Raw genomic sequence first — 23854 nt, 5'->3', positions numbered from 1 at the left:
CTTCCCAACACCCACCTAGAGATTTCCTCTTGTCTCAGTGCCAGAAGCAATGATGGTGTGACCATCCCTAGCTGCAAGGAATGGCAGAAAGTGGTTATCTTGCCTTTTCAGCCTCTTGAGAGAGGAAGGCAAGGGAGAAGTTGGGAATGGCCATTGGGTAACCAACCAGTCACGTGCCATCCCATTTTTCATGGATCCTTGGTCCCTCATTTTGCTTTATTTTTCTCCATATATCTATCTATCTATCTATCTATCTATCTATCTATCTATCTATCTATATACACTAGCCATTTCTTTACTCCTTATGTATTTGTTTAGCTGTTATTTGTTTCCCTACTAGAGGTAAGCTCCACAAAAACAGGGACCTTGTCTGTCTAGCTGACTTCTAGATTTTTAGCAATTAGCACAATCCTGGTTCATATTAAGTGATAAAAAATATTGGGTAATTGTATAATTGAAGACTATTTTGCATATACCATTGTAAGAAAATAGTCATTTCTTAGGGAGATGTTTCTTGATATTTCCACCCCCCCCCCCCCATTTTGTCTGACTTTATAGATTTTGTGTGAACAGTAGAGAGAGGGAGAAGTTCAGTATTATTAACCCTGGAGCTGCATCCCTCCTGCACAGAACTTTACTAAGTGGCAGTGGGGTGAGAGAGATTGGCTAGTGTCCTTTATATGCACCTATAGTGAGATGCTAGGGTAACCTAACATTTTCTCCTGCAACATTGTTTGTAAAGAATTTGGGGAGGACTGCAGCTCATGACCAACAGAAACGTTCATGTAGGGTAGAGCTTGGGTTCTTTTCTGTTATATTCTTTTGGGTGTGACATTTATTCCAGTGCTAGCCATCCCTACACAAAACTGTCAAGTAGGTGCTTCTTCACCTTCAGCCTTTCACCCTTCACCCATTCCCTCCCATAATGGCACCCCATCTTTATTCTCGCAGGTGTGACTGTCCTCAAGACTTTTGTTTTGGCATCTCTTCTTTTTTCCTTTCCACTAAGATCATTGATCTCAGAGATAAAAGGGGTCTCTTCTGCTTATAATGGTAAAAATATTTACTCTTTAAGAAGCATTTACATTTTAATAGGGATCTTGACTTTAAAAGAATGATGCTCTAATGGTAAGAGAAGTTGAGAAAGCTTTCCTTGTTCCCAGAAATCACTCCAAGGATGCTGACTCTGTTTATTTCTGATATTTTAGAATTCATGTGAAGGACAAAGAAAGGTAAAGGTGGTAGAAGAGTAATACAGGTCCATGGACAACCAGTATCCAGACACAAAGATGGTGTGCCCAGGCTGCTCTTAGGACACTGCCCGATCCCAGGCTGGAAACAGATTCAAAGGCACAGAGCTGGAAATATTATGGAGGAATATTTATATGTTATATGACATACAATAGAAAAGGGGGAAAGGGCAGTAGAGAAAATTCCAGGTTTAGTAAGCATGTGATACTAGGGGTCTCCGATGGTGGAGGAGAAACTGTTTCACTGGAAGTATGAGGTTCTTTTGCAATTATTCAGAATTACTTAATGGAAATAATTTAAGTGGAGTCGATTTCACATGTTTTTGAGAAAGACATTCAATTCATTGTATTACATATTTTGGTTTAAAGTATAGAAAAAGGTTTTATTTGGCTAATCTGTCACTAAAAAAAATCATGCCCAACTTGGAGAAAGGCTGTGTTGATTTATTTGGATCACAATGATTTTTCCCTTAGAATCAACAATGTGAATAATGATTAGGTGCCAAGGCCCCTCTGCAAAAGCCATTCACTCTTAACACAGTTAAATTATGTGACTATGTTAGTATTATCACTACAGTATGAGATGTGGTTACTAAAATTTGCTTGTCATATGGCTTTTGAGACTTCCATGGGCTAACAGTAGTAAGAGTGCTAATTTTTTTTCAAATTTTAAAAAGTTGATATTTAAATTCCATTTAGTTAACATACAGTATAATGTTAGTTTTAGGTGTACAGTATAGTGATTCAACACTTCCATTCATCACAAAGTGCTGATCAGAAGTGCACTCTTTAATCCCTATCACCTAGGTCACCTGTCCCTCAGGCTCCCCTCTGGTAACCATCAGTTTGTTTTCTATAGTTGAGTCTTGGTTTGCCTCTCCTTTTTTCCTCTTTGCTCATTTGTTTCTTAAATTCTATATATTGTGAAATCATATGGTGCCTGTCTTTCTCTGACTGATTTACTTCACTTAGCGTAATGCTCTCTAGCTCCATCCTTGTTGTTGCAAGTGGCAAGATTTCATTCTTTTTTATGGCTGAGTAATATTCCGGGGTGTGTGTGTGTGTGTGTGTGTGTGTGTGTGTGTGTGTGTGTGTGTTTGTGTGTGTATCACATTTTCTTTATCCGTTCACCTATCAGTGGACACTTGGGCTGTTTCCTTAATTTGGCTATTGTGATAATACTGCTATAAACATTTGGGGTGCATGTATCCCTTCAAATTAGTATTTTTGTATTCTTTAGGTAAATGCCTTGTAGTGCAATTGCTGGATTGTACTAGTTCTATTTTTAACTTTTTTAAGAACCTCTCAGGGCGCCTGGGTGGCGCAGTCGGTTAAGCGTCCGACTTCAGCCAGGTCACGATCTCGCGGTCTGTGAGTTCGAGCCCCGCGTCAGGCTCTGGGTTGATGGCTCAGAGCCTGGAGCCTGTTTCCGATTCTGTGTCTCCCTCTCTCTCTGACCCTCCCCTGTTCATGCTCTGTCTCTCTCTGTCCCAAAAATAAATAAACATTGAAAAAAAAAAAATTTAAAAAAAAAAAAAAGAACCTCCATAAGAGTGCTAATTTTTTAAGCACTTGCTATGTGCTAGACACTGCATTAGATCATGTATAGACCTGCACAAGGATAAGGCTTATTGACAATTTTCCTCATACTAGGCAGATTGGTTGGTATTAGCTCATTTAACTCCTGTGCATATATTATCTCATTTTATCTTCATAATAATCAAATACGATAGGAATAATTATCCTTATTTTACAGATAAGAAAACTGGAGTTCAAGAAGGGTTAGATCATTTGTCCCGGGTCACACAACAACTTAGTGAGCAATGAAGGTGGAATTTACACTTGAGCTTTCTGACTTCCAAGCCTTCATACATGTACGCTTTGCAATATTCCTATATTGTGAGATGAGAAGATTTTCAGCACAGGATTATGTTCTGGGTGTAGGTTTGCCAGATTTAGCTAATAAAAATATAGGATACCAGTTAAATATTATATGGGATATATCTGTGCTAAAATATTGTCCTTTATCTGAAATTCATCTTTTACTGGGGATCCTGTATTTCATCTGGCAGGCATATCTGGGTGGCACATTGTGAGAACGTGTCTTATACTCTCTGGTTTTTTTGTTCCCCCACCACAGTCATGCTAGTGGCTACCTGGGCCTTATGTAGTTCCATAAAGCACTGAGCTCAGTGTCCACACCAAAGCCATAGCTCAGAGCCAGAAAGCAAGATAACCATTCAGGAAGCTTCTGAAGAGCCTGTGTGGCCTCCTTAGCCATTTGTAAATTCAGGGATGTAAATTCAGGGCTTCAGGGTATGTTGCCCTGTAAATCCTGCCCTACTGGAGGCAGTAGGCTGGTAAATGTTTAACATCTAGTTGAGCAGGAGAAGAAAAAAAAAAACAAAACCTGATTTGTGGTGTTTGTCAGTTTCCATGGTGTGAATATTCCTGCCAAGGCTGATTTATACCAGCATGATGTCATTGAACTTGGAGTTGCGAAGAAATGTGCACAGCTGGCTCTGGGGAGCTCATGCAAGCCAGTCACCCACTACTGTTTTGGGTATTTCTTATTTTCATATATACAGCCTACTAACAATGCAAGGTTTAAGAGAAAATATCTACCACCATGGTATTTTCTAAGTTGCAAAAATTAAAATTTAAAGGAGACATTTCCCTACTTGGGGCACTACCATTGATCAAACTTTTCCTCACTTTCAGTTCAAACGGGTTTAGAGTTCTGCTTTCATCCTGTGTTTAAAAGCCAATAACGGTTAATCATGTGTTATAATGAATTTCCAATCATCTCACATTTTTCATTCTGAAGAAAGGCTGTATTTCCAGACCAACATGTCTTACTGTACTTTTGATGCCAAGCCTCTGTGCAGTATATGGTGGGAGTGATTTTTTTTTTCCCCAAATGTTCACTATGTCCATATTTCTGAGCTAGCATATTGAACAGATGTATCTGTGGGTAGGCAAGAGGCTGTGGCGGAATAATTTTACATTCCTGTGTTTGAGGAGTCAAGAAAGACCTATCCATGTACATCCAGTGTGAACCTCTGAATTCAGATCCAGCCTTTTGTGGCCTCCCTAGGCATGAAGCCCCAGTGGTGGTTAAGAGCATGGGCTTTGGAGTGAGGCAGTCCTGGGGTGACTACTTTATAACTATATGATCTTGGGGAAGAACTTCAGTTTTTTCCATTTGTGAAATACGGCTATTACCTACCTCAAAGGGCTATGTGTATGAAGTACCTGACATATAGTAAGCACAAAATAGATATCAATTCTCAGTGGTGTTAATGCTGTAACTACTGTCATAATTGTAATTAGTCTTACTGCTCAGTAGTAAACAACCTTATCTTAGGTATCTGCTTTGGTCCAGCAGAAGCTTACCATGGTACAAGAAAATGTTTCAGGTTGTTTTTTTTTTTTTTTTTTTCCCCAACCAAATCATGTAAAAAAAAATTCAACATTATAAAAATTCTAGTTTGACATTAAATGTTTAAACAGATTTCAGAAATAAAAATGGTCTTTCTCTATTGTAAGAATGCCTGTGAATCTTTATAATTCCATGTGGGAAAAGAGATCAGTTGTTAGGGTTCTTTGAATCTAGAAGCCGAAGCAGCAGTTGATGCTTGGCAAGGAATGGCCCCTGGTACAACCCTGAAGTAAACCAAGTTTGTCAGTTATGTGCCTCTGTTCCTCTTTTGGTCCTTTTGTTTGTTTCTCATCTTTCATGCATTCATCCACCTATCAGTGTGATTTTCAAAAAGCTAAAATCATGACTCACTCTTACACAAATAGGGGATGAACGTAGGTCAAAGATTTATCAACTTGCTACTGAAGAAACCAATGAGGTAATAGGGCTGGTTCTAAGAGCATTTGAATAGATGGGTATTTATAGGGTTTTGTTATTGTTATTGTTTTTTGTTTGTTTGTTTGTTTTTAATTTTTTTTTTCAACGTTTATTCATTTTTGGAACAGAGAGAGACAGAGCATGAACGGGGGAGGGGCAGAGAGAGAGGGAGACACAGAATCGGAAACAGGCTCCAGGCTCTGAGCCATCAGCCCAGAGCCCGACGCGGGGCTCGAACTCACGGATGGTGAGATCGTGACCTGGCTGAAGTCGGACGCTTAACCGACTGCGCCACCCAGGCACCCCTATTGTTTGTTTTTTTAAAGAAGATGGACATAAGATTGCTAGACAGACACAAAACTGATGTCCTACAGAGCAGTAAGTTCATAACTCTTGGAGTTATTTTTTCTGCTAGACAGAAATCTGCATGTTAACATGTACTTTCACAATGTCTGGGCTTTAGTCATATAGTAAATAGAAAATCAAGCACAGATACATTCTCCCAGAGAATTAAATAATTCTTTGGGGGAACCCCCTTTAACAGTGTCTTAGCATGACATTAAAAAGACATGCTATACTCCCTTTGCTTTATTTTCAAGTATTGGATACTTTTTATTAACACATTTATCCATTTATTTATTCGGTAAACTTTTAGTATCTATATGGCCCAGTGATGCAGAGATAAAAACACAGTCCTTGCCCTAAGGAACTCATAACCTTATGAAGCAAAGCAACATTCAAAATAAAAGTTGCAGGGTGCCTGGGTGGCTCAGTTGGTCGAGCATCTGACTTCCGCTCAGGTCATGATCTCATAGTTCATGAGTTTGAGCTCCACATCGGGCTCTGTGCTGGCAGGTCAGAGACTGTCTGGGATTCTCTCTCGCCTTCTCCCCTTCTCAAAATAAATAAACTTGAAAAAAACAAAAACAAAAAACAAAACGAAGTAAAAATTGCAATATACAGTAACAGGAATTTACCCCAGGCTCCTGAGTGGGGGATGGAGGTCCACCCAGTCCCTAGCTCTATACCATGTCAACCCATCCACCATTTCCCCACCTGTATATTGCAATAGCTCTCCTAGAGCCTGATAGATGAATGATAGTGTATAGAGATATATTCTAATAAGGGCCTTCAGTAGTCAACTCAGTGGGGTGTATCATGTGGCAGTCTCAGAACTGAAGGGGAAGAGAGAGGTGGAGCAGGAAAGAGGTGAATAAGTTTTTTCTGTTGCTGTTAAAATTACTGCATATGGATAACCCAGACATAATAACTAATTAAACAACCCTTGTATTTCAGAAACACTCCCCTGAAGAAGGATTTATTTCCAAATTAATGGGGTAGGCGAAATTTTACTTTGGAACCTGAAATTTTACTTTGGAACCCTAGAATTTAGTTATAACATGGCAGACTATTTTTTGGGGGGTGGGGATTGCAGAAGCCTGTCTGAGGACAGACGTCTCAACTACCTTCACTCTCCCTTAAATGAGAATTCTACTGCATGTAGCAGTCGATGGAGGTGACTTTAGTTTCACAGTCTGTTTTCCCTGTCTCCATGGTCACCAGTGTTTCAGCTCCATGAGAAGACACAATGACTTTCTATCTCTGGGTTTAATTCTCCTAGCAGAGCCCCCTATGGTAGGAGTCCTACATTTCAGTTCTCTGTCCCTATGGATTTGATTCAGTAAATATTTAATGGGCAATTATTAATGTAAAGACAAAGAATAGCATTCTTCACCTGGGAGCCCACAGTTTGATGGGGGAAGTCAGAAACATGAAAGCAATTCTGAAGCAAGGACTCCTGATCTTGGCTGCACATTAGGATCACCTGGGGGGTTGCACTCCAGGCCAGTTAAATTAGAATCTCTGGGGGAGGACCAGGACATCGGTATTTTTTAAAAGCTCCCTGAGAGAGTCCAATGCGTTGCTAAGCTAGAGAACCATTGTTCTAAAGGAAAGTATACTTGGAAAATGCTGCAATAAAGGACTAACAAAGTGCTGTGTGAACAAGGGTACCACAGCCATTCTGGCTTTGTTCATACTCTCATCCACTGTTGACCACATTTCAGCCCATGAATGCAGAAAATGTAACCTCTCACTGTAACCTTGGGGAAATTTTAGGTCAGTTTGATTGTAGGACATTTAGAAACTGTGTATACTCTAGGAGGTGTGGTTTGTAGGAAACTATGTCCCCTAAGGGAAAGGGGACCCAAAAAAAGATGACCCCCAAATTCATTCCACATGCTCTCTCTCTTCTTTGGAATGTTTTTTTCACTCCCTGTCTTCCTAAAGAAGTCCTAGTCTCTAAATCCCCAACTCAAATATCACCTCCTTTGTGAAGTGTCTCCTTTCTTTTTCATATCCCATGTAAAATTGGGTCCTTGTTTTTCTCTGCCACTTAGCTGCTTGCCTTTTTAGAATCAATTATAATTATTACAGAATTTAGTTATGTCAGGCAGCTGTTTATCCATTTTCCCTCTTACGGGCTTTACTTATCAGTTTCCCTAGTACCTAGCATAGTGTCTTGTCTTGGTTTACTGAATGAAAAAACAGAGCCGTAGCAGTTGTACGTAATGTCCAAAAAGTCGTGCCATCGTTGGGGAGACCTGGACTCAGGACCTCCTCAAGGCTCCCTCGTCCGATTTCTGAGCTTTAGGAGCCTCTGCTTCCGAGTGGTGGGGCTAGAGGATGGGCAGACACACTCGCTGGTGTAATGCAGCTGGAGGAAGTGATGGAAGGCCTCCTGGTGCTTTAGTTGTGGTGGTGAACTTGAGTTTCATCTCCAGAATTTTGCTACAAGGGAGAGAGAAACAAAAGTAAGTTCACAGGTTCAAAGTGTGTGTGTTGACTACGGAAAAGAGGCTGTGCCACCAAGTCCTGTTTTATTTACGCTGCAGGCATCCCCCAAAAGTTGAGCACAGCCTGGGAAGATTCCTCATCTGTTTTACTTTTAAACTTTAAATCTTTATTACATTTTATTTTATTTGTAGATAATCCCCACACCCAGTGTGAGGCTCAAACTCCCAACCCCGAGATCAAGTCACACACTCTACCGACTGAGCCAGCCAGGTGCCCCTAAAAGTTTAAATCTTTAAAAAAATATTTTTTTGTGGCATTTCGTAGGTTTTACACATATAAAGGTGAAGAGATCATTTCAACTTTATAAGTACAAGGGTCATGCATTCCAGATTTTCTAGGGCAGTGCTAATTTTAGATCTTATATTCTGTTTTCAGACTGCATATCCTGATTTTTTTTTGATGGAGAATGTGGTTGGTATTCTTATAATATCACCCAGCCAGCCATGCTTAAAAGCCTTCTAGTAGTCAAATCTCTAATTATCTTACATTTCTTTTGAGAAATCACGTAAGGCTGCCTTATGGACAAAAAAGCCTGAAGGTAATATGGGACTGGCATTTACTACATCACAATGAGCTCCAGATTTTTGTTGAATGTGGTTTCAGGGTGAGAACAGTATATATTAACACTCATCTCCCTACCACAAATTAGTGCAAAAGTCCTTCAAGGAAAAGTGGGCCATTAAGAACTGTTCTGCCATTAAAAACTGTTCTTTCGGGGCGCCTGGGTGGCTCAGTCGGTTGGGCGTCCGACTTCGGCTCAGGTCACGATCTCGCAGTCCGTGGGTTCGAGCCCCGTGTCGGGCTCTGTGCTGACAGCTCAGAGCCTGGAGCCCGCTTCGGATTCTGTGTCTCCCTCTCTCTCTGCCCCTCCCCCACTCATGCTTGCTCTCTCTGTCTCAAAAATAAATAAAGGTTAAAAAAATTAAAAAAAAAAAAAAGAAAAAAGAAAAACTGTTCTTTCATTAAGAACTATTCTTGGTAGGGACCTGAATGGCTCAGTTGGAGGAGCGTGTGACTCTTGATCTTAGGGTTGTGAGTTTGAACCCCACGTTGGGTGTGGAGATTACTTAAAAAATGAAATCTTTAAAAGAAAAACAATAACAAAAACTGCTCTTTAATCCCACCTCTAAACTTCAGAAACGCTTCTGTGTGAGGCTGGTCAACAGGAGCCTACCAACAGGGACACAGGGCCCCTCGGGAGCTGCTGGAGGGCCCCCCTGCTGTGCCACAGGCTACATGGGACTGCTCTGGTTATTTTGGACACAGATGCTGTGTTTTCTCTTTCTGCTTAATAGATTCAGACCAAATTAGACCTTAATAATCCAACTACAACCAAAGTCACGCCAATTTTAATTGAATAGCCCACAATTATATAATTGTTTTACCTATTAAAAAGTATAACTTTATCGCTTCTCGGCCTTTTGGCTAAGATCAAGTGTAGTATCTGTTCTTATCAGTTTAATATCTGATACGTCCTCTATCTGAGGACAATATATTAAATGGATTTTTGGAGCCGGGAGATGGAATAGGGGCTTGCTCTGTCCACTCCGCGCATCGACCCGGTATTGCAGTACTTGCGGGAACGGTGCACCTCCCTTCCTTTCACTGGGTTTCTAAAAGCAGGTATGGGGCACGTGAGTGGCTCAGTCAGTTGAGCGTCCGACTTCAGCTCAGGTCATGATCTCATGGTTCATGAGTTCAAGCCCCACATCAGGCTCCGCGCTGACAGTGCAGAGCCTGCTTGGGATTCTCTCTCTCTCTCTCTCTCTCTCTCTCTCTGCCCCTACCTTGCTTGCTCTCTCTCTCTCTCAAAATAAATAAACTTAAAAAAAAAAAAGTATAACTTTTATTGTCACCAAATAGTACCCTAAAAAGTTAAAGGCTAAATTTATAATAATCTTCTATATCTAAGGATCATAAGCTTTTACTTATTTATTTTTTTTTAATTTATTTTGAGAGAGACAGCATGAATGGGGGAGGGGCAAAGAAGAGGAGAAAGATAATCCCAAGTAGCCTCCACACAGTCAGCACAGAGCCCTATGTGGGGCTCAAACTCACAAACCATGAGATCATCTGAGGTGAAACCAAGAGTCAGACACTTAACTGACTGAGCCATCCCGGCGCCCCAAAGGTCATAAGCTTTTAAAAAACCAGCTGAGGGGCACTGAGTGGCTCTGTAGGTTAAGTGTCCGACTTCGGCTCAGGTCATGATCTCGCGGTTTGTAAGTTCAAGCCCCACATCAGGCTCTGTGCTGATAGCTTGGAGCCTGGAGCCTACTTGGGATTCTGTGTCTCCCTCTCTCTCTGCCCCTCCCCTGCTCATGCTCTGTCTCTCTCTGTCTCTCAAAAATAAATAAATGTTTATTTACCCAGCTGAGTAACAGTTACAGTTGGCTGGTTTTAATCATCCATTTGCCACAAACTTTCTAGTAACCTGGTTACATTCTATAGAGAACATCTTGTATGTTCTTTAGTCAATATGTTATTCTATGAAACAGTAACAGCAGAATAGCCTCAAGTTACATCATTTGTAAGTAGCAAGGTATTAGAACAGGGATCATGTCATCTTTTGGAAGAAGCAAGCTATTTTCAGATGTCATTAAATTAGAAGCTACTTCTGGCTCCTGTGAAAGTGTTATATACAGTTGCTCCGTGCCTTTCATAATGCTTCTGTACTGGAAATTCTGCATAAGTAAGAACGGGGCCATCTCTGGGAACCAGCCAGGCTGTCTGCACAGATTCCTGTTAGCTGTTTCCATAGCTGACATCCCTGTGTTTCCATCTGCCCGAGTCTTCTTGTCGCAGCCTCACTGCTTTAATGTCCTGACATTTAGGAACTTCTCACCTGCTTGCCGTGCATTCCATTTGGGAGTAGCACCCTTACCATGAGCCAGATTTGAGTGCCTTAACCCTTTGTGGTCCCCAGCAGGTGAAGGCAACAAGGATATGTCTAGGGGTGGGGCTGGGCAGGAGTTCTACCTCACTTGAGTAAGGGTTGAGAAAGGGAGAGGCCAGGGACAGCCTGAGCTGGGATCAGCCAAAACAGCTCCTAAAACAAAAGAGAAGTGGAACCAGAGCTCTTTCTGGATGGTAGTCCAGGGTTCCTGCCAGTCCACAGGTCCTACTCACTGACAGACAACAACAGTCTCAGTGTCCGATAAGACTGTTAGCCTTAGGAGTCGCTCTTTATAACACCATTTTAACAGGAGGCCTCATTCTTCTTTTCTTATCCAGAACTAAGAGGAAAAAAGTGAATATGGTTTTTGCTCACAGAATGGATAACAGCAAGCCGCCTTTGGTCATCCCCACGCTCCTGGTGCCCCTCCAAAACCACAGCTGCACCGAAACAGCCACACCTCTGCCAAGCCGTGACCTGACAGACTTACATGGGGAGCACGGCTGGATGAGCAACAGAACGGACCTGCAGTATGGACTGAGACCCGGGGAAGTGGCCACAGCCAGCATTTTCTTCGGGGCCCTGTGGCTGTTCTCTGTATTTGGCAACTCCCTGGTTTGTCTGGTCATCCACCGGAGTAGGAGGACACAGTCCACCACCAACTACTTTGTGGTCTCCATGGCATGTGCTGATCTTCTCGTCAGCGTCGCCAGTACACCTTTCGTCCTGCTTCAGTTCGCCACAGGGAGGTGGACACTTGGCAGTGTGATGTGTAAGCTGGTGCGGTATTTTCAGTATCTCACCCCGGGCGTCCAGATCTACGTCCTCCTCTCCATCTGCATAGACCGGTTCTACACCATTGTCTATCCACTGAGCTTCAAGGTGTCCAGAGAAAAAGCCAAGAAAATGATTGCTGCGTCATGGGTCTTCAATGCAGCCTTCGTGACCCCCATGTTCTTTTTCTATGGCTCCCACTGGGACAGTCATTGCAATTACTTCCTCCCTGCCTCTTGGGAAGGAACTGCCTACACTGTCATCCATTTCTTGGTGAGCTTTGTGATTCCTTCTGTCCTCATCATCTTATTTTACCAGAAGGTCGTGAAGTATATCTGGAGAATAGGCACCGATGGTCGGACAGTGCGGAGGACGATGAACATTGTCCCGAGGACAAAAGTGAAAACTATCAAGATGTTCCTCATTTTAAATCTATTGTTCCTGCTCTCCTGGCTACCTTTTCATGTGGCTCAGCTGTGGCACCCCCCCGAACGGGACTCTAAGAAAAGTTCTCTTGTTTTCACAGCTATCACATGGATATCTTTTAGTTCTTCAGCCTCTAAACCTACGCTCTATTCCATTTATAATGCCAATTTTAGGAGAGGAATGAAAGAAACTTTTTGCATGTCCTCAATGAAGTGTTACCGAAGCAATGCCTATACTATCACAACCAGTTCAAGGATGGCCAAAAAAAACTACGTTGGCATTTCAGAAATTCCTCCCACGGCCAAAACTATAACCAAAGACTCAATCTATGATTCATTTGACAGAGAAGCCAAGGAAAAAAAGCTTGCTTGGCCCATTAATTCAAATCCACCAAATACTTTTGTCTAATTTCGCAGAGTTCTTTCAATTATTGTTATGTTGCCAGAGATTAAAAAGCTTTAACTCTAAAAACAGAAGCTATATGCATTTTTTTTTTCTGTCAACTTTCTGAGGGAAATGTTTTATTTTGTAAAATGCATTTAACTATGGATTGGAATTTCTGTGGTTTTCTTTTGGTTGCCTTTTCTTTTAGGGGAAGCTTTCACCTTGAGCTATAGTTAAGAGTTCTTTTACTCTATTAGTTACGTGCATAAAAGAGAGAATGCGTTCCTACTTTTTAGTTACCATTAGGTCCAAAAAGCATAAACCATACACACAGCCTTTGATTAATGAGTCAAATTTGTTTTATTCTGTCTCCTTTTTCTCCTCCCTACTGAAATTTTATAACTATGGGCTTCTGTTCCAAATGAAATCTCCTGTCACACACATTTCAGAGACTTGTATTTCTGCGACTAAGTAACATTGAGGGAGTGTTAATATTGTATATGTTTTTACATTAGTTTCTTCCAAGTAATCGCTGTCCGGATCTCCTGTGGAAAGCACCCCGTATGATGGAATACACTGGAACTTTCTGGGAAGTCTTCTGTGATTAAATTTGACTCAGGATTCTTAGGGAAAGAAAACTTATAAAATTGCCTAATATCTCTCTCCTCTCTCTCTCTCTCTCTCTCCCCATCTCTCATTTTCATTCTCCCTTAACCTAAGCAGTTGATGAGGTCTTGAAAATTCCGAGGTCAATATGTTTTTCTCACATCTGTGTCCCATCTGGGCTGTGTCTAGGATGTTTACTTCCCTTCTATGAGTTAAACTCAAGCAAATGAGTAGGTGTCCTTGCTAGGCAAGCCCTTTAGAAAATGCCAGTGGGAGAAATGACACATGGCGTTTCTCTGTGCTCTGCGCTTCAGGCAGAGGGCTTTGGCTGCCTGGCCCGACCTCTATAAATAGATATTGCGAGGACGAGAAGCACCTGCTTCATCCTCCTTGATACTCTGACCTGAGGCCATACGTCCAACCAGCGCCTTTTTCCCCTCATCTCTCTCCAGGATACATCTTCATAGCCTGGCCAAATTCAGACTCTTCTTTGCCTGTGCTATCTCTAGGTTTTCTTCTCTGCTTGTCAGCTTTCTGTTGTTTCAAATCTAGGTCCAGCACATTTTAAAAATGTTCCTATTTAAACAGTAAAGGGCCTACATGGGGCACCTGGGTGGCTCAGTCGTTAAGCGTCCGACTTTCAGTTCGGGTCATGATCTTACAGTCCGTGGGTTCGAGCCCCGCATCAGGCTCCGTGCTGACAGCTCAGAGCCTGGAGCCTGCTTCAGATTCTGTGTCCCTCTCTCTGCCCTTCCCCCACTCATGCTCTCTGTCTCTCAAAAATGAATAAATGTTAAAAATAAATAAACAATAAAGGGCTTACAGACAAGACAGTTTGCATTTTCACATCCCAGTTAAGAGCTGCAAATAATAATTCCAGTTCTTCAGCAATTTTACCTGCATTATCTTATTTTATCCTCTTGGGAATTCTGTGATGTACTTCTTGTCATCTGCGCCTCATAGATGAGAATCTGGAATGCTATGTTTTGTGACTTGCCCACATTGGAGTATGACAGAGCTGGTATTCACACTCAGGGCCTCTAACTGCATGTATATCACTCTTTCCTTGACACTACAGATGTCTCTCTAAGGAACACACGAGTGGCCAAACCCGTCCAGGCCTCCGTGGGTCTTCTGGCTGCTGCTTTGGTAGAAATCTAAGGTCTAAGAGAATCCGCCCATTCTTAAAAGGAGAGTCTAGGTGGAATTTAATGAGCTGGCCCTCACCTTTTCTTTGGCTGTGGATAGGTTGTTGGACTTGTGCTGAATGTCAGAGATACAGACAAAGGGAAACGAGACAAGACTGGGTTTAATAATTAGGACAAGGAACAAGAACAAGAAAGCGTTTCATCTACGAAACATCTACAGGGCCGGTGTTTTTAAATGGAGCTGCTTCCTTCAGTCAAGGTCAAAAGGCAAAAAGAACATCTCATATTTTTCTTTTTCTTTTTCCTCCTCATCTTCTTCCTTATCCCATCAGCAGATGGCACTCTAAAATGACAAAAGAAGCTAGACATTTCTCTCACTTAGCCCTCGAATTCTATGGTTCAGACTTGTTAAAAAACAGAGAAAACCCTTGCATTTTTGCCCATTTTTTGGTCGATACTGTTGGTCCATTTAAAAGGAATATTTTTAAAAGATTGTAAAAAGTTAAATTTAATTCATCTAAATTTTGTTTATATATATTTTTTTAGGTTTTAGTTTAAACTAAAAGAGTTCTAAGCTCCATTCTATCTATAATGTTCTGTGAGTTTATCCTAGTCGGTGGAAATTCAGTGAGACAATTTCATAGCTGAATTATTATAGGTCATGAGACTGATTTGGTTGACACTTTAAGGTTTTTTTTTTTTAAAGAATCTCCCAAATAATGACAAATTAAAAGAGTCAACCAAATCATAGTCTCATGACCTATAATAATCCAGCTATATTCTCTGAGCATGTTGATAATTCACTGTATTTTTGTTTAGTCTGTTTTTAAAAACTTTTTTTTCAATGTTTATTTGTTTTTGAGAGACAGAGAGAGAGAGAGACAGCTTGAGGGAAGGGGCAGAGAGAGAGAGAGAGAGACAACAGAATCCAAAGCAGGCTCTGGGCTCTGAGCTCTCAGCACAGAGCCCAATGGAGGGCTCAAACCCATGAACCATGAGATCATGGCCTAGCTGAAGTTGGACACTTTACAAACTGAGCCACCCAGGCGCCCCTAGTCTTATTTAATATTCAGGATTCCTGTTGTCTCACTTGATCCTGAAATAGAGGAAACTGGATATAATTCACAGATTGATGAGGCTTTGCATAAGTCCCAACAGTACAAGAACAACATTCTCCATAACTCATATCTGCCTAGCAAGAATCAGTTAAATCACAGGGAGGCAGCCTATTGGAGGCAGTAAAAACATTACCCCAGTCTCCTTACCAGGTACATATGAGGCGCGCCATGAATCTGGATTCATGTAGCCTCCAAAGCGGAGTTCAAGAAAAATGATAGTGGGGAACAGGGTTCAGAGTAGAGGTGATGCTCATACCTGGCTCCCAGAGACTGTCAGAGGAAGGGACAGGGACGTATCCTTTAAGGTGGAATTCAAGTTGTTCCTTTTCTTCTAATCTTCAGTGAAAGCATTAGTCGAATCAGCCTGCTGCTGAAAGTCCACAAGCACATCCTGCTCATATGTGCTTCTCAGTTGACCTGACATGCCAGGTTTTTACCCAACATGGCTGGAGTTGATTCCCTGGGCCAGAGTTCCTTGCTCAGGAAGGACAATTTTACCCAGGGGGGCCTCCACCAAATATGTGGGAGCAGTCATTTGCCAGATAAGGTGGGCAGTTTTGTGTCTTGGGGTGGGCACAGTCTTTCCCTTTTCCCTTCCAGTCTTGCTGCCCCCTGCTCAAACTCACTGTGAAACAACATAACTGAGATCTATTGGAGCTACTGGACCAGGATCAGCTTTGAGGATGAGCTCCTCTGGAAGAACTGCACGTAAAAGCAATGAAGAATTACAGATTTTTGGATTAGAAGGGACATTGAGAGACCTAGCCGATGCCCCTTATTGTTTAGGAGAGGAAATTACAACCAAGGGAGGTCAAATTAGGGGTAAACTAAAATGCCTTCTACCAACCAGTCCAACATCCTTTTATATATATAAAGTTTGTTTGTTTGTTTGTTTGTTTTGAGAGAGAGAAAAGAATGCACACTAGTGGGGAAGGGGCAGAGAGAGAGGGAGAGGGAGAATCCAAGCAGGCTCCGTGCTGTCAGTGCAGAGCCCGACGCAGGGCTCAATCTCAGGAACCGTGAACTCATGACCTGAGCTGAAATCGAGTCAGATGCTCAACTGACTGAGCCACCCAGGCGCCCCCCAGTCCAACATTCTTTTAACTTCACCATTCTGCTTGCCGTGGCATGATTCATTTATTGGAGAAAAAATCCTCCCTGTGTGCAGAAGTCTATGAAGAGAATAAACAATTCCCCACTGTTCAGTTAACCTGCTAATTCATCTGGAACAGAGACTACCTTGGCGTACTCTAATTAGAGAACAGGGGAGACAAACGGACTTTGTCTAAGTGTTTTGCAGAATGACCGCTTGGTGGCACTGTGGCCAGTAGGTAGAGCCCACCACCTCTTCCTGATGCCTGTCACATGGGCAATTTCTGAGAGGTCCTGGTCTCCTAGCAACAAGTCAGGGAAAATTGCTGAGCACAAGAAGCAGCTGTAGATTAACTGATCAATCAGTGTGTTCAAAAGACAGAGCATCTAAACATTTGGAGGAAATTCCAAAATAATTAATACTCTTTACAGACATGAAATCACTAGTCAAAACATTATTTTAAATCCATTTTGCAAATGGTATCACTTTCGCAAAACCCCATCAGACACCAAACTGGCGGGAGTGCCACCCACACTTACCAAGGCCTCTGTCTTTTCTGTTCCCTTTACCATTTGACTCTGAGAATTCATGGCCCTTTTCATAGAAGTGCAATCTAGACTTTTCCTAAAAGTAAATGTCCCTATGCTCCTAGGCAGTTAAGTTTATTTTAGGTTGAATTTATTTTGGGGCCCTCTCATTTCCCTCAGACCGTCTTTAATTTTTTGATCCCCTATAATCTGGGCCATTCTGCACTTTTTGCTCAACCGAACAAAGCTCTGTATTCTTTTCCAGAAGAAGCCTCTTTAAAAGATTGCCTTTTAAAACTCCCCATCAACCCTGAGTTATACAATTAGGGCTATACAATTAGGATTCACCTATAATTTGAAGAATGTGCGATTTCACTTCTGCAGGAAAATGACTCCCAAAAAGTCCTGGCCTCTGCAATGAGGGGTGCATGTATATCTGGTTCCAGGATTATAATGTAGGTCTGGAAGCTTGCAAATATAATCTGGTTTTCAGCAGGCAGCAATAAAGTAGTCCCAGATATTTGCCCACAATAGCTAAATACAGATTAACACTCCTCTAAGGGAATTTTTTTTTTTTAAGTCTGGAATCTAAACTGTAGCTGTAACATTCCCTGATTCCCCTTTAAGTGTTTGAGGATTCTGGTTCTGGCAGCCTGAAAATTTTTTTTAAGTTCTATTTATTTTGAGAGAGAGAGAGAGAGAGAGAATCTCGAGCAGGATCCACATCATCAGTACAGAACCTGATGCGGGGCTCAAACTCATGAACCATGAGACCATGATCTGAGCTGAAACCAAGAGTCAGATGCTTAATCAATTGAGCCACCCAAGAGTTCCTCTAAGGGAATTTTGAATGAATCTTCTCTACTCTCCTTCCCTGACAGATCTTCCAAAGAACAGTCTAAGAAGACTATATTCCCAGGGCACCTGGGTGGCTCAGTTGGTTAAACATCTGACTTTGGCTCAGGTCATGATCTCGTGGTTCATGAGTTCAAGCCCCGTGTCGGGCTCTGTGCTGCCAGCTTGTAGCCTAGAGCTTGCTTTGGATTCTGTGTCTCCCTCTCTCTCTGCCCCTCCTCTGCTCATGCTCTGTCTCTGCCTCTCTCTCAAAGATAAAATAAAACATTAAAAATTTTTCAAAAAATGAAAAAGAAGACCGAGTAGTCTTAGGTCTTCTAAGGTCTTAGGTCTATTAGTGTTCTGCTAATAGGACCCTGAGCGTGCTGGATGAGGACATGGCAGACACCTGGACAACAGAAAAGTAGATGCAGGATTTGTATGGTAGAGACAACGGACAGCACACTAGCTGAGAAGAAAAGATACATACTCTGTCCATCAGTCTAGATTCATGTACACTTCTGGGCTATCTGATTGTCCAGGAAGATGTATTCTACTTGAACGATGCTTTGAAAATTAGGCACAACATTCCAGCGATACATCCAGCCAGCAAAGTTTTCCTTAGTCATAAATAGTATTATGGTTGCTTTCAAGGGCTCGGAAGTCAACTTCTGGGTTGAAGTTTGGATTCTGCTTACCACCCGTTTACCCAGAAAATTATTCTCAAACCCCAGCTTCTCCATTTTTAAAATGGGGAATGTAGCAGTATCTACCTGTACTAGACTTCTCTAGAACCCTAATGACAGAACTAATAGGATGTAGTTAGATGATAGATAGCTAGCTAGCTAGATGATAATATTTGGAGGAAGTGGCTCAGGCCATTGAGGGGACTGACAAGCTTGAAATGTTTAGGGCAGGCAGGCAGGCTGGGGTTGCGGTTTATGAAATCTATGGGCCGGGCCAGCAGGCAGCATTTGATGTTGTAGTCTTGAGGCAGAATTGCTTCTTCTCTGGGAAACCTCATTTTTTGTTCATAAGGCCTTTAACTGATTCAATAAAGCCCACCCAGATTATCAAAGATAATCTTTATTTAAAGTCAACTGATTGTAGATGTCAACCACATCTACAAAATACCTTCACAACATCTAGATTAGTGTTTGATTAAATGACTAGGTACTATAGCTAGCTAAATTGACATGGGAGACTAACCATCACACTACCTTACAGAATTGTTGCAGTAATAAAATGAGCCCAAACTCATGTAAATCATCAGTGTATTACTGAACACATGTGAAGCCCTTAATAAAGGTTTTCTAATGCTATTTTACTTTAGTCACTGCTAACCCGGTGAATTTTCCCATTTTTCAAGTTACTTGGCACCTATTGCCATGTGTTAACATTAGTAGAAATGGGTTTTTAATGTTACTGTCAAATTGTGGCATTGTTTTCCTTCTGTAGCTTTTTTTTTTCTTTTTTTTAAGTTAAGATTTTACAGACTCAAGGTGGAAGGAATAATTGGAAGCAGGAACTTGAATGGAAGGGACATAGGTGGTAGGGCTACTTCACTACTCACCCCAAAGGAAACTTTTCCCCCTGAAAATATTTCTTAAGAAAGAATGGTCCAGGGGGTACCTGGGTGGCTCAGTCACTTAAGCAACTGACTCTTGATTTCAGCTCAGGTCATGAGCTCACGGTTCCTGAGATCAAGCCCAGGGTCTGGCTCTGCACTGGCAGCACAGAGCCTGCTTGGGATTCCCTCTCTCCCTTGCTCTCTGCCCCTCCCCCGCCTGCATACTCTCTTACTCTCAAAATAAATTAATAAAATTTAAAAAATAATTTTAAAAAGGAGGAATGGTCCAAAACAGGATACACAAAATACTTGAGGATGTAGACTTTTATTGTCACCCTTCTGTTGGGATTTCCACTTTATACAGAAGAGGAAACTGATGGGGGTGGAGGGGAATCAGTTTTGCCTGTTAATTTAACTATCATTCTAGTAGAGTATGAAAAACCAGTGAAACGGACCCAAGTCACTCTTGGTCATAGTTAATCATAGGCAACTATGTAGCTAAAACATGTAACAGTTGTATATTTTCGGTTAAACCATATGAATTATACTATAACTAGAAATCAATGAAATTTCATTGAAATCAAATTTCAATGATATCAAATGAAAGCAAAATGAAGGTATTGAAAAAAAGCTTCTTGGTAACTGGGGAGTTGAAGGGGAAAGAAACACAGTGAAAAGCCATAGACTCAAACTTATGAACACAAACATTGTAAGCAACATTTAAGTTTATTTTGAAGAAAAATTTAACAGAACGGTTTATGGCTTAAAATTTTTTTTTAAAGAAAAGATATATGGGTTTACTGTTGGGGATGTTTATGAGAGGATTAAACCAATGGTGAAAGCCAACCTACTGACAAGAACCTAGAGCAGAAGGAAATATTGTGTCTTTAATGACTTTAAATGTCTTTACTGACACTATCAAGCCACTGTAGCTTTCAGTCTCCTTATTGTTCTTCAGTTGGGTATTTACTTGTACCTGAAAGAGTCCTAACAGATTCCCTATTCTCGTTCTATATAGATTATCCAGTGGTGTGAAGGTGGCTCATACATGTTGCAAGAGTCAATTTTTAAATTTTCAAAAATGTTGGTTGCCGACTGACAACATAGTAGCATGAAATCAACCATGGTGGGAATATTTCCACCCCAGAAATGGGTAAATACTACAAATCGGACCTCCCCCAGCCAAGAGTCAGTCGTTAAACATCTACCAGCACACAACTGGCTACTTCTTTTTACTCAACAAAAATGTTCCTAAAAAGCCATCTTACTCAGAATGCGATTGTACATATTACACTTGTAGAGATATTCTATTTTCATTTTATCTGATAACAAATGAATGAGCACATTTCAGCTTGATGTTTTTCTGACACCCCCAGGTATAGAATGATGTGGTTAATGATCTATGAAACATTTATCTCACCAAAGGAGTGCTAATGTAAAGGAACTCCATGATGAGTCCTTTGTATTTGAAAAAGAACCTTTTCTCATCTCATGCTTCCAGCAGCTCATTGTCCTCGAAATGAGTCAGCATCTCCGGAGCCCAGATGTGTTGTGTTTATGTGCTTCTGATTTGTACTGAAGACTCCTTTCCCCACCAGGGCTGGCCCTCTTCACTCCAGGAAGAGTGATGCTAGTATAGCTCTGTTTAAAGACACTGCACTGGCTGCTGCTAGGTAGAGTTCCTACTCTGCCTCCCTAAAAAAAAAAAAAAAAAAAAAAAAGGCTCCAGGGCACATGGGTTTTCCTTTTTCTGTCTGGAGTGGGAAGAACACGGGGCTACTCTCACAAGGGAAGAGGCACTGCCAGCTTTCATTTTGTACTTGACGTCAATGAGAATGCCTTCTTCTGGGAGAAGGCTTGGCCATCGTTTTTTTTTTGGCTTTCTTCCTTCCTTTTTCAATGCTCTTTCTTCTCTTTTTGTGGCACTTGGGGCTCAGGGCTGTCCTGACCTGAGGTTTGAGGGGTATTATTATTATTAGCCATAAATCCTATACTTTCTTGTCTTGTGGTGCTGGGAGGCATGGTCTTCACTCCATTGAAGCGGTACGATCCAAAAGTCAATGTGGGCCTGGGATGGCCATTTAGCCTGTTTGGTTCTGGACTATCCAAGTCTGCCCAGTGTACACATAGTTGTCATTTTCAGCCTGCTAACTTGATTCCATGTTGGGTTTGGGGCTGTGAAGTGCTAATCAGGCATTGCTTTCCTTCTCAGCAAAGGGGCACTGAGGCATGCAGGTTCGGAATCGGTTCTGTTGGACCACAGGAGAATTTTCCTGCTCAAATATGTATCTTACAGAATCAAAATGGCGTGCAAGCCAAAGCTCACTGTCCAACTCCAGCCCAACCCCCAGCCAAGGAGTGTTTGGGGGACCTGTCACAGCACAATAGGTGAATTAGTTTGTCCACTTTGACCCCAGGGCTTGCTTTAAGAATCCAGCTGATTGGGGCGCCTGGGTGGCGCAGTCGGTTAAGCGTCCGACTTCAGCCAGGTCACGATCTCGCGGTCCGTGAGTTCGAGCCCCGCGTCGGGCTCTGGGCTGATGGCTCAGAGCCTGGAGCCTGTTTCCGATTCTGTGTCTCCCTCTCTCTCTGCCCCTCCCCTGTTCATGCTCTGTCTCTCTCTGTCCCAAAAATAAATAAACGCTGGAAAAAAAAAAAAAAGAATCCAGCTGATTTACCTCTTAGTCATTTTTAGAGTTGGGCTGGGTATCTCTCTGCAATCCTTAACAGTTTCTAAGTCACAACTATCATCTGTCTCGTGAAGTACAGTTGATCTTTGAATAATGCAAGGGATGGGGTGCCAACATTCCACAAAGTCAAAAATCCACATACAACTTTGGACTCCCCCAAAACTTAACTGCTAATAGCCTACTGTTGACTGGAAACCTTACCACTGATAACATAAAGTCAACACATGTTTTGCATATTATATTCTCTATTCTTGCAATAAAGTAAGCTATAAGAAAATGTTAAGAAAATCAGAAGAAAAGTGCATGCTGTGCTGTATTGAAAAAGGTGTGACCTGGGGCGCCTGGGTGGCGCAGTCGGTTGAGCATCCGACTTCAGCCAGGTCACGATCTCGCGGTCCGTGAGTTTGAGCCCCGCGTCGGGCTCTGGGCTGATGGCTCAGAGCCTGGAGCCTGCTTCCGATTCTGTGTCTCCCTCTCTCTCTGCCCCTTCCCCATTCATGCTCTGTCTCTCTCTGTCTCAAAAATAAATAAACGTTAAAAAAAAAAAATTAAAAAAAAAAAAAAAGAAAGAAAAGAAAAAGGTGTGACCTGAACAGTTCAAACCTGTATTGTTCAAGGGTCAACACAAATCTGAATTTGATATGGACATCTCCAAGCTGCCTACAGACTTACAAAAAGAGCCCTTCCAGCTCCATAGGTCTTCTAGCCATCTATTTTCCAGGCCTCCAATATGCCTGGTTGGGCCATTCTAGCTTATACTAGGCCTTTTTCAGTGGTGTGCTAGAAACCAAGTCTGGCGGGGGGCAGGGATCGCTGATTTGTAGCATTTACTGATTTCTATGTGTCAATACTCCAATCATTGCCAATTAAAAGCTACGAAGTTGATGTCACTCAATGTGGAGTTGAGAAGAGATGCACACAATTGGCTTTCCTCTGGGGAGCCTGCCATAAGCCAGCTGCAGCACAGCACTGTTTTGCATTTTTAAAAACGCATGCTCTGGGTGGAGGAATTAAGAAAGGTACCCCCCTCCCTCCCCCCCCCCCCCCCCAACCCCGTAAGGTCAAATTAGAAAAAAGCACCTCTCTGGGCAGACCGATGCAAAAGGTACCCTGGTGAGCAGATAGCAGGTGCCCTTTCCTCTGCACATGGCCTGTTGTAGGAAATGTGAGCTAGATTTTAGATCCATTCACCTCCTCAACTGGGTGCCTTTGTGCAGTGCACAATCAGCCCAACCTTACATGGCAGTCTTGGCTCTGACTCAGGACTACTCTATAGTTAAGTAAAATGGATGGAGTAAGGGAAAAGAGAACCAAGTTACCTAGCAGTCTGAAAACCTGCTTTATGCAGATTATAGGATTATTACCAGTTGGAACACTAATTGTTCTTAAAATTAGTTTAATTAATCGAAGGCTATTATTGCTAAAAATGCCTTCCAACTACACCATTCCAGGGATAGACATAGTGATAAAGCTTAAAAGACTTCAGAAATGTGATACCTACAACCCTACATGTTTAAATTCCAGCTCATTAAATATATTTATCTTCCATGATTTAAATCCTTACAATAGTCAAATGCAGGCATATGCTAATATTTTAAATTTAATATAGTTCTTTACTACTTAAGAAGCAGTTTCTCATATCTCCTATTTACCCTGCCAGTTACTCTGTGAAAGTTACCCTCCCCCCTTTTTATAGATGTTTTATAGAAACAGGCCGAGAGATCAAAGAATTCAAGGTGACTCAAAAAATGAATCCAAGACCAGTGCTTCTGCCTAAATCTCACTCTTTTTACTGTTCTGTGCTCACACAAACATATTTCAGT

At 41.8% G+C, this 23854-nt stretch overlaps 1 protein-coding gene and 1 non-coding gene across 3 annotated transcripts in view; both read left to right on the top strand.

The window, feature by feature from the left end:
- The window catches only part of GPR19 (G protein-coupled receptor 19), a 40743-nt gene extending 27957 nt beyond the window's left edge, over positions 1-12786 (top strand). For both annotated transcript variants that reach the window (XM_045465719.1, XM_045465718.1), the window contains one exon: positions 11200-12786. In XM_045465719.1, coding sequence (XP_045321675.1) covers positions 11222-12469 — 1248 coding nt within the window. In that variant the 5' untranslated portion in view covers positions 11200-11221 and the 3' untranslated portion in view covers positions 12470-12786. The remainder of the gene's footprint in view (positions 1-11199) is intronic.
- Positions 9371-9561, top strand: LOC123592352. Its single transcript, XR_006709739.1, has one exon. It is a non-coding gene; the product is annotated as a U2 spliceosomal RNA (small nuclear RNA).
- Positions 12787-23854: the final 11068 nt, after the last annotated feature.

Source organism: Leopardus geoffroyi, chromosome B4 (genome assembly GCF_018350155.1).
Source record: "Leopardus geoffroyi isolate Oge1 chromosome B4, O.geoffroyi_Oge1_pat1.0, whole genome shotgun sequence".
NCBI classification, from domain to species: Eukaryota; Metazoa; Chordata; class Mammalia; order Carnivora; family Felidae; genus Leopardus; species Leopardus geoffroyi.
Note: the sequence above shows the minus strand (reverse complement) of the source record. Positions and strands in the feature narration are given on the sequence as shown.